The following is an 11590-nucleotide window of genomic DNA, read 5'->3' on the forward strand; positions in this document are numbered from 1 at the left end:
TGCCTTTATCCTTTACTTTGCCCCCAAATTCCCCCCCCCCCCCCCCGAAATCCTAAAGCACACAGACTGCAGACTTAAAAGGTGTAACAGGATCACAACCGCTCCTCCGTCCCACCCAACCCAGCCCAAACCACCAAGGCACATCAGACTGCCCTCCCTCTAGGACTACCTTCACCTGACTTTTCCCCCTCTCCCCCATTTTTAAAGGGTGAAGCCGACACAAACATTTTCCTCACTAGGAAGCAGCAAGTGCTTTCATCACTGTTTTTGTACTGATAAAAACAAATTCTAACAAAATGCATCTTAACTACTGCCACCCTTATGTTTCCATGGGAAATGTTAATCTTCTTTAAACACATTCCCTGATGGACATTGCCACCAGTTGGCCTTTGCAGAATTGAGGTCAAATTTTAAAAACCCTCAATATTAGGTATGGTTTGTTTTTTTTTTTTTCTTTTTAAAAAGTTGTTCTAGGTTTGCTTGCTTACGGAAGCCAGATATCTGCTGGAAGGCTAACTTTGGTGCAATTCTAGCTTCCCACCAGCTCAAGCCCATCTTCTTTCCAAGCCAACATTATTGCCCTGAATTTTTGTGTGTGAAGTTTTTCAGAAAGAAGAGCAAACAGATACGTGCAATCCCCAACCCCAGGAGATTAGGACCGTGACCTGCTCTTTCCCATCACCAGAGAAGGGACTGTCCCCTTGCAGAGGTCCATATCAACAGTTGCTCAACTTCTGCTCCTCTTCAGTGCTCTGAATCCGAGACGTAAGAAGGCTGAGTCCATCTCCACACAAGCATATCTTCTCCTGCTACTCTGTGCGACTCTGTCTGAATCCGTGACTCATTTGAAGCCAGAAAGTCCACAGCTCTCTCCCAGACCCGCTTCATTTTTTTTCTGCAAGGAACAGCAACAAAAAGAAAATAAATTAGAATCGTATCCTCATTGTGCTTTCCTGCTCACAGCAATTGTGGCTGCTGAACAAGCTACTGCTAGCTGCCTCCTGTTCCCTGTGCAGACAGTAAAGGAGATTAAACCAGAATTCTGGTTTAGAAGCAATTTCAGGCCAGGCCAGTTAAACACAGGTCCTGCCTGGGGAGGGGGAAGACGAGACCCTCTGTCAGTACCAGTAATTGACGACTGCCCTGAATTTCAAGCTCAATTCGTATCGTGAAGGGACTCGATTAGCAAATTGCCCTCACCCTTCCTGCAAGCAGAGAGTCTCAGACCAGGGAGGACAAACTGAAGTTCACCCCAGCTTTGAATCAGTGTCTAGTAATTCTGGGCACCAGAGACACAGAGACTGGTTCAAAACAGCTGAAATAACTCCTTTTCCTACTAGTGGTATCATGACTGATAAAGGGTGAGAATGTTGAAGACTTTGCAGCACCCGTAGTGTTCTGCGCCGTTAGGAGAACAAAGTAGCTCCATTTAACCAAAACACAAGAAACATTCCTGCAGAGATGGAGCAAGTGGCACGTAAACCACCGAGAACCAGGCTGCAGCCCTCTGGCCCCACCACCCATGGAGCAACTATCTCGACCACAATTCCTTTTTGAAAAAGCACCAAGACCAGCCACCTCACTACATCTCCCTTTCAAAGCTGCCCAACTCAAACTGGTAACTTTCCAGGCAGCAACATACACAACCACTTCAGAAGAGCCCAACGCCCTGTTCAACTCATGGGAAGGTTTGTTCCAAAAAGCTCAGCACCTGTCCGGAGAATAAGGTACGACGGCTGCGAAAGAGGATAACATCCTACACACATTAGATGAAGGAGAGAAAATCAGATGCTCCATGCCTAAGCAAAACAAAATCCAATTACTGTTTGATAGAAAATGACAATACACCTGTGTGACCGCACAAAATATCAGCCCCAGGACTGTCTCATTAATCCGCAGCAGGTTAAGACATAGCCTGAATTATGTCAAAATCCTTTATAAACTGAAAGGCCAGACAGACTCCTCTTGCAGTCCAGCTTCCCATCAACTGTTTGCTCATGGTCTGTTGCCCCATAACTGCAGTTTTTAGCTGAGCAACATCACACTGACAGCCCTCCTTAATGAATAAAATTCAGCTCACCTGCTCTGAGGAGGGATGAGGCTGTCCCGAACGTGGAAAATGCCAACATAGGGGTAACGTTCCAAATTCCGTTCCCATTCCTTATAGTGGTCCTGGACAACAGCTGGAGGGCAGGAGGACAAAACGGTGAGAGACCTCAACATTGCAGGGAGAAGAACAGGGCTACTTGCATTTACACAGCTACTGGATTCTACCTATGATCTTCTTCACCATTTCATACATGGCTTGTTCCTCTTCCTCCATCTTCCGCCAGCGATACCTAAGGAAGATCAGGATCCCCCAAAGAGTTATCAGACCTAGAAGAATAAAAACGAATGGAATTCAATAACTGACAGTCATGTACTTGCTGGATGCTAGCAGTTTTATTTCTGACACTGCCTCTCCCCAGAGGCAGCTTTTACTCCCTGCTACCCAGGACTGCTTGGAACTGAATCCAATTAACTCATTTTGTTCACCAGTGCAGCTGTGCCCCACAAACACCTTGGTATTGACAACACCTGCAGCAGAAGAGCACACATGCATGTGGGAAGAGGTGGTCGGAAGGCCTCATCACAGAGGGGTTTTTTTTCCCCCCCCACCAGAAACCCCAGCACAACCACAGGGCTTTATTCTCCAAGTCCCAGAGCTATCTCTTTGCTAGAGGCCTCTCCCGCAATAATCACTTAGGAAGACTGTCAAGCTCCACTGCTTTGAAGATAGCTGCTTGATAAGGAAATAAAGCCTGGGGCTCCAGCACCAGCCCGAAATTCAGGAGATCTATATTGAAGGTTTAGCATTGACAAACGCCCCCATTACGGCATGAGCTAACTTTAGTATCTCAAGTCTCTACAATAAACATAACTACCCCCTTTCACCCCCACCTTGTCTAGCTAGATTATAAACTCTTCTAGTCGACGCTCATCTCTCCTTATCACCTTGCTCAGCAAGACCTCTGTCTCAGCTGGGGCATGACAGACTATTCCAATAAAACCTCTAACACTGAAACGCTACAAGTCATTATTAAAGAGGCTAGAATACTTCACAGCTTAGTGCAAGAAAAGAAAGAAAAAAACAAATCTTTTAGGTAGGTTAACATACTTATTTTGCAGACCATAGTAATGAGTACTTGAGGAATACCCAGATACTTTAAATCAGCAAGCTGATTAGCTAAGTGTTAAGCACTCACAGCACAAGAGCAGGTCTACAGGTCTCCCTCTGCTGCCAGAACAAAGGTTAATTAGAAATTAACTCATCAGCAGATTTATTTCACCTCTGTTAGTAATTTCATATGGCTGGGAAAACGTGCACAGGTTCATCTCTACAGCTAGCAAGGGGAGAAGCTGATTACTAACACCGACGACTTACTCCAGAAGAACAGGAAAAGGTTCATAGTGGCAGTGACCACTGCCCGACGGAAACGGCAGCCGAGCCCCATCTGAGGATGGGCCGATTCGAGACAGAACACTTCCTCCACTTTGGTAACTGGTTCCGAAAGGTCTCTGCCTTTCAACCTGATGGGAAGAGGCAGAAAATCTTCACAGAAGAGAGCAGACACTCCAACTGCAGTCTTTAATCAAGACAGGGAGAACAGACAGACTGCAGATGCAGTAACTCGTTTTGTACACCACATAGAAAACACACCAACATCCTCGCAGCTCCTCTTTCCAGAACATTTTGGGACTAGCTGCTTAGCAAGGAATGGATATGGCTTTAGAAAAGGCAGCAGGGCTGAACTCCCACTGGTAAACTGAAGTCTCCCTCTGCAGACTCAGTGACAGCACCTCTCAGCATGCAGAAGATTAAACTTTAAATTGGATTCCCACCTCCCAGCACAGAGAAATGGAAATGTTTACTGAGTCACTCATCAGCAATTGCAGAGAGAGCAGTTGAGGGAGACTGTGAATGTCCGTGGAGGTTGTGCTGTTTTCCTCAGTACAGATGAGCATAAACAGTTTAGCTAGAAAAGTGACAACGCATCAACTGTATCTGCAGCGAGAAACAGACACACCCTCAGAAAGCATTCATGGCAAAATCGATAACACATCCTCCTGCAAAATCACTTCTACACACCTGCTGTGCTACCCGATGTGCTTTTAACGCACTTCTTTATATACAGATCTACACTGATGCGGTTTCCTTATTAGATACTCTTAGCCAACAGGCATCAAGTGAGAGCCATCAGATTCAGAGGAATTGGACTAAAGGGGATTTTATTTTTTTAAGCGACTAATTCATTCTAGTTTTGCAATGAATAACCTATTAGACAAAGACATTTTCTCAATGTCTTTGAGCGCACAGCTCACGAACTGCTGACAGCTTGTATCTGGTTACTGGATTCTACAGTAGCTGGAGACACACAGTTGTTTCCCACCCCCTTGTCTTATTTACAATCCAAATTCCATTAAAATATTTAAAATATGCAGCAGAATCACCCAGTGCAGAGCTCATTTTCAGTTCTGCCTCTCAGACTAGCACCTAGAAAATAATCTCATGTAGCGTTTGCTAAAAATGCCACCCGCAGGTTTTTAGGCATGCTGAACACTCATTCTGCACGCTATGCAGACTTCGTGAAAGTGGATCCATTCGGCGAACAGCCGGCAGAGTTGCTAATTATGAAAATGAAAAAATGGGAGTGTATTACATCACACGGCTCCTGACATGAGCAGTGCTCCTGTATAAAAATACGAATTTGAAAACTCTGGATCCCAGCCCACCTACAAATCCAAACCTGCCACTAAGGAAGCTATGTCCTGTCCTGGGGATTCGCCACACACCAATAATCAAAGCAGCAGACACTGTCTGATCCTTAGATCATAGCAGCAGCTGGAGAAATTTTTCAGAGAAAAATCGAGCAGTGGGAATTCATACAAGCTATGCCCACCAACTCCAGCGTTACTACTGTTACAATTCATTTAATCAGAGATACATTTAGCACTGTTAAAATGCAAACAAATGTTCGACTTCAGACTTAACACAGACTGGAGGCAGCCCACACTTCCCAGAGGAAGGTAATGATGTCTGCGGACTCTGGATAACAGTCTTTCATTAGGTTATGGCCTGAATGAAGTATTCTTTTACCTGAAAAAAATAGTATTTCTGCTATTTCTCATGTACTGAAGAGACTGCTAGCCAAGAAACCCAAGAGAAAAAAGCCCCACCGATGATCAACCAACACCCTACATAGGCAGTCAGACCATTCATTTTAACATGTACTGTGTGTTCTGCCAAACAGACAACTGACACTGAAGGAAAGATACCATTCAACAATCCAATTTCCTCTCCTCCTCACCGGGACTTGCTCCAAAGGATCCCAATGCATGGGTGATGCTACCTACTGAAGAGAGTGCTTTGCTGTCCAATAAACCTTTTGGTCAAAGGTTTGATGCAGCTCCACACAATATTGAAGCTCTGCCTACAGTAACTCTACTGAAGAAAAGGCATCTTGGGAAAAGTGAGTATATGAGCAAGTTTAACAAGAGTACAGTAGTCGCAGGACCGTGGGCAGGACACCAGGACCACCACTTCTAAACCTTGCAGGAAGCACAACATAACTCGATAGCCATAAGCAGCCCTGACCTCAGATTTACGCCTCATCTGCAAGACGGCGCGTTCACGAACGCGATGTCCCCCAGTGCAAAGGCTGGGAAACAAGACTCCCAAGGAATGAGCTCAGTTGCCAGTTTTTGCTGCAGGGCTGTACTTTTTATTTGGAAGCTTGCCCAGCAAGCACTGACAAAGCCAATCCCAGATTATCTTCTGAAATCTAACGAGGTACGGGAGGCTCTTAGGGCACACCACAGAGGATGTCAAATTATGTATCAGCCAACACCGAGAAACATAACTTTGACACAGTGGGCTTTCACTTACCATATTCCTAAATCCTTGTTACTGTTTAGTATCCAGTGCAAGGCAGCTTCAAACTTCTGTTGGGAACTACCGGTTATATTCTGTTCAAAAGAATCCATAAGATTAGTTCTCCATTCATTTAAAATACTGAACAATATTATTTCATTACAGTAGTGGGAGAATTCATTCTAATACGGTCTGTCCCTAGGTTAATTCTAATCATAATTCTGCAAACTGGAGGAAGGAGAACTAAATCTGAAGGACTGTCTGGACTGAAGTCTTCTGACTATGGTAGACGATGCATGAAGCACTCTGTAAAATAACACTATCCCAGACTGTTAAGACTAACCACTAAATACGACATAATCTTACTGACAGTTTACCATGAAAGAAATGGAATGCTAGATCAAAGCAGTCTGTCTTCTGACACTTTGGGGTATAGAAAAATCCTTCTTCTGCCCAGCCCTCAATCCAGGGAAATTTCTGGTTTCAGAAGACTGATGACTATGGTGAAACAACAAACCATTAAGTTAGATTTACAGGGGCTGAATCGGGGATGTAGGAGAAGATTACTTTCAAAAGAACTGCTGAGAACAGGACTGGCCAAAGAGGAAGCTAGAGATATGGCAAAGAAACAAAACAGGATGAGGAAGTAAAACAGATGGTAAATTGCTTTAGTATCTATTATTTATTGCCTTATAAGAGACTAAGCACTATGTTATAACAAAGCTGTTCACAGCCTACTCACCAGCACATGATCCCTCGCTTCACTAACCCAAATGCATTTGCTTTTTAGATTCTCAGGGTTTCCGCATTCAAAATTACCTGGTAAAAAAAAAGTGAAATAGAAATAACGTTTTGAAAAAAGCCCTCGAACAGTTCAGAAATACACTGAACTGTCTGGAAGTGCTATCCTTTAAAATTGGCTATAGCTCTGGGCAAAATGATTACAAGGTAAGATTTATACTGTAGGCAGATAAGATTACGACTATTAATAAAATGTTCAGCCACTGCATATAGGTTGGATAAGGGTAATCAAACCTCATGCTTCAGCGTGTGAGCTACTTAACACAGAATGAGGGGAAAAAAAATACTGTTTCTCCCCTTTGCAGAGTACATAACCACCTCTCTGACCTAATGCCCTTCCATCAGGTATCAAAAACTGCGGTGTTCGAGTTAATGACCAGCATTCAAAACGCTTCTAAGGAGCCAAAATCGCAGCTCTACCTTTTACCCAAGCAGAGAAATGCTGGCAAGGAACTAAATCTTCTAAATCTTGCTTCACAAAGTTGATTAAACGAATGTGCTGAGAGACTATGTAAAACTGTTGGAAATTCTGCAAGTGCCGAAGTCTGATTTGGAAAGACTTTGAAATCCTGTGAAGCTTAAGTATCTAAAGGCTTCGGCCTTGTTGAGGTCTGAAATCTAGAAAATGGAACTTAAGCACTTTTACTGATTAATGCTGTTATACGTCTTGCTGAACAAGTTTCTACTCATCCACTGAATTTCTAGCAGCCTTCTCCATCACAAAATACTAGTTATGGACCAGATTTGCTCATACATAGTAGAGACTGGCTGAACTACTGTGCTTGGTCAGCTCCTCAGCTAGGAGAGCCTGTCTTACTCTGCACCGAGAAAAAATAGAGGCACTCGCATCATCAGCTGCCACATTTCAGCAGAGAGCTGGCAATTTCTTAAGTCGCTTTATTTGTAAGAACATATCAGCTTACACTTATCGGCTCTGAGTGTCTTGGAGACAATTTCAAGATGGTGGTAGAAAAGAACCATAAAACTGAATGTTTCTACCTCAAATTCCCAATATATCAAGTGCAAATAAGGACCACTCCACAAGGGCACAGTGATACGAGTGCATTAGCTAAGCACTATTCAGAATAAAAATAAACACATCTTTTTCTATTTTTCTATTACCTGACTTTCTCAGAGCTCTTCAAGCGGAACTGACTGTTCCATAAACTCCTCTCTTCAAACTGAGGTTAAAACTGTCCAGACAGCTGGGAGAGGCCGTTTGCTGAATGCTCATAAGTGTTTTATAATGAGAATTGGAACTTACCAGCTTGTATGGACAAGTAGTTATACAACTCGTGCAGCATGTTCATTATTACGTCCTTCTGTTTAGCTTGACAGAACTGAAAGTCAGAAACAGGTAACAAACATGAGTAGGCCGTCAGCAACAGGACAGCGGTCAGAGTAGCTAAAAATACCAAAACAAAATACCAGCAGTGGGGTTTGGCTCAGTCATGCACCACTAGTTCAAGTTAAACACACCTGCAGCAAAGATCTACAGCTTCTGAATCAAAAGCGAGCTAGCGCATCCTCTGAAAGCACCACCGACTCCCCCAGCCCATAGCCCAGACGGCACCACCAGACATCCCATCTGACCGACCACAGACCGATTCTTTGCCTCCAGAACATCACAGGAGACTAACCGTAACTCCGAATCCAATACGAAATTTTCCTCTCTCCTAATAATACGTTATGATAAAAGAAACAGGGCTGTACAAACACTTTATGATGGAGTTCAGGGAATTAGTTGGATTAAATCTTGCATTGTTAAAGCTGAACACAGCTTTATTGCAAACCAATATCGCTTCTGTTACAACTGTTAAAGAAACTGATTCACATAATTGGGAATTTAAATTTTTATCTTTCAGTCTCTCATACACAGTCCTAATTTAATCTGGCCCATTAATTCCAACTCATCAAGTCACAATTTTTCTGTAAAACGATAGAACGAATAGTTTTACAGCAATACTGATATTGGTAGAAGTCACCTAAAATAATTACTCTTCTGTGAGAATCCCCTATCCCCAATACTTGAAGATAAATAAATATATGCTTACATCATCCGTTCTTTTGTCACAATCCACAGGCAAGAGATTAACTATGAGAGAGAAGGGGAGGGCGAGTTAGCTTGGCTGCAAAACAAGAGCTTTGATCAAGAAAGTAATTATCTTTTTCAAAGAAGGCTCTACTTTAAAGCTTGATTCTGCTATTCTTAATCTCCCTCTACACAGTACCTTGCTATGCAAATAGCACATTCAAAGCGCTGCTTTGGTAGGCAGCACTGAAAGCCGAACAAATAAAACGGGTGCAAGTGATGAACTCTGTTCAGCTGGAAAGTAAAAACTGGGGCCTGGATGTTTTAACAGCTCCTGTTTAAGTAGATGTTTCACGGTCCTTTACTATCCACTGCTTTGCACTGATCTTTTACAATCTAGTAATGCCATTCGCTGCACGCCACAGTCACCTGAAATACCACGGTGATAACAGGGATTTAAATCAAGCCTCCTCAAGGCAAAAGCAGAGGATTTATTTTAGTTGGAGCCGTTAGCTCTGCAGATTATGGCCTCTGGTTTAACAGCTCCCTCCCGCCCCGACAACTGGATATACACCGGCCACCGGTCCGCCATGCAGTACTTTCTACCAATCTTAACTACCTGAGAATTTAAAGAATTTGCAGCTGTGCCGCAAGATTTCTTGCTTCAAAATACCATTGGTTTCAAAATATCTAACAAAGTCGTAAAGGGTGCATCAGAAATTCAATGACATCTCCCTCCCACCCCGACAACTGGATATACACCGGTCCGCCATGCAGTACTTTCTAGCAATCGTAACTACCTGAGAATTTAAAGAATTTGCAGCTGTGCCGCAAGATTTCTTGCTTCAAAATACCATTGGTTTCAAAATATCTAACAAAGTCGTAAAGGGTGCATCAGAAATTCAATGACATTGGACAGTTTTATTCTGACTTTGAGAAAGCAGGAAAACAGCTTTCCCAGCCCACGCAAAGTGCACAAACACCTACAGGCACAGCATGCCGAGTTTCAGGATGCACACCTTCCCAACCACCTCCCAAACCCCTTCTTCTTTCAGTTCAAAGCCATGAAATGACAATATTTCCATCTGCTCTAGCTGGGGAACTCTTGCTTTAAAAACCGGGTGACGGGGAAGCCCCTCTGCATTTCTCATCAAAGCCCTGCCACACTTGAAGTAGCAATTCAAGCGCTGTGCTTCTCCCGTGGCCAGAATAAAGGCCACAAAGGGCCGTGCTTTGCAGAGGCTAACATCAAAAACACACAACGGGCAATTACACAGCCATTATGTTACACAATGGACAATCATAAAATACATCCTTGGCCTGGCAGGAACGTCACTCTCCATAAAACCCACGGTTTTGAAGGACTGAAGGCCAAACTCATTTGAAAAAAAGCACACACTTGACTTACTTTCCATGACTAACAAGGTTTCCCATGGGCAAGGGGAGATGGAAATGGGGACAGAAGCAGGGATGTCAGGTTACAGCAATGAGAATGATAAACGTGATGGCGATGGAAGTAATAAAGGGAAAGCAGGAAAGAAAGGCGAAGAATAAAGTTTAAAAACAGGATTAAACCAGTGCACGTACAGTTCTCCTCTCTCCTGTCAAGCCAGCCTGACCCAATCATCTTCACCACGAGGATGCCCAGAAAAATCAGCAGCAGCACAAAGCTGGCGAGGCAAAGGAACCGGGAGAGGTAGTATTCGAGGCCTTTGCCCTTTCCTTCCATCTGCTGCTTGGGGGCTGACCGCAACAAGTGAGTGCGGGAGGTTATTCCCTGTCCTGCTCCCGACGCTTCCCACCGGCTCCCCGAGGCCAGCCCTGCATCACTTGTAGCCCTCCACGGGAACCGCCGGATCAACCCCCCTCCCCGTCTGCTGGGGTTCAGCTCCCTGTCTGCCTCCTTCCAAACACTGGAAGCCAAATCCTCTTTCCCTCTCCCAAACCGTTGACTCGACCCCCCAGGTCCCACTGAGGTGCCCCAGTGGGTGCTGGGTGTCACCTCGCTTTCCTGCCTCCATGAGCTGTTGGAGGAGAGCCCCTTCCTTTCACCTGCTGTCTCCCACTGAGCTCGGGAGCTCTGCCCCCCAACTCCTCCTCCTGACGCGCCCCAATGGCTCCTGGACTTCAGACCCCCACTCTCATCGCTGGAAAGGGGTTTGGAGCTGAGCCCCCCGCTCCTGCCTGGGGAGGTGCCCCAGGGGGATGCTGAGCTCAGCCCCCCAACCCCATCCAGGGATGTTCCCGACCCAGCCCTGACGCCGAGCCCCCCACTTCTCTCTGCAGATGTACTCCACTGGGATGGGGAGTTCGACCCCTGAAACCTGTGCAGGGACGGCCTCAACCCAGTGCTGAGCCCCCCACTTCTCTCCGTTGATGTGCCCCACTGCAATGAGGAGCCTAAGCCCCGAAACCCATCCAGGGATGGCTCTGACCCAGCGCTGTTCTCCTCGCTTCTCTCTGTAAACGTGCTCCATTGGGACGTGGAGCTTGGCCCCCGAAACCCATCCAGGGACGCCCCCAGCCCAGTGCTGAGCCCCCTGCTTCTCTCTGCAGACGTGTCCCATTGGGACGTGGGGCTCAGCCCCCCAGACCTATCCAGGGATGGCTTCAACCCAGCCCCAAGCCCCCCACTTCTCTCTGCGGATGCACCCCAGTGGGAGGGGGGGCTCAGCCCCCCAAGCCCATCCAGCGACGACCCCAGCCCCCCACTTCTCTCTATAGACGTATCCCACTGGGAGGGGGAGCCCCAAGCCCACCCAAGGATGCGCCCAGCCCGGCCCCGGCCCCCGGCCTTCTCTCCACAGACGCCCCCCACTGCACCGAGGGGCTCAGCCCCCCAAAAC

General features: G+C 45.7%; 1 protein-coding gene across 2 annotated transcripts; it reads right to left on the reverse strand.

The window, feature by feature from the left end:
• Positions 1-48: 48 nt before the first annotated feature.
• Positions 49-10925, reverse strand: LEMD2 (LEM domain containing 2). 2 transcript variants are annotated; one of them, XM_009272848.2, is made up of 9 exons: positions 10332-10925; positions 8767-8807; positions 7977-8052; positions 6654-6730; positions 5927-6006; positions 3425-3570; positions 2275-2376; positions 2081-2183; positions 49-895 (listed from the first exon to the last, which is right to left on the reverse strand). In XM_009272848.2, exons 1-9 carry the CDS (start codon positions 10471-10473, stop codon positions 745-747), a joined length of 918 nt encoding a protein of 305 aa, XP_009271123.1. In that variant the 5' UTR covers positions 10474-10925; the 3' UTR covers positions 49-744. The 2 variants fall into 2 exon arrangements, with proteins under 2 accessions (XP_009271123.1, XP_009271124.1); XM_009272849.2 differs by lacking the exon at positions 10332-10925 and adding an exon at positions 10153-10219 and having other exon boundaries at positions 599-895.
• Positions 10926-11590: the final 665 nt, after the last annotated feature.

Source organism: Aptenodytes forsteri, unplaced genomic scaffold (assembly GCF_000699145.1).
Source record: "Aptenodytes forsteri isolate BGI_AS27 unplaced genomic scaffold, ASM69914v1 Scaffold142, whole genome shotgun sequence".
In the NCBI taxonomy this organism is placed as follows: Eukaryota; Metazoa; Chordata; class Aves; order Sphenisciformes; family Spheniscidae; genus Aptenodytes; species Aptenodytes forsteri.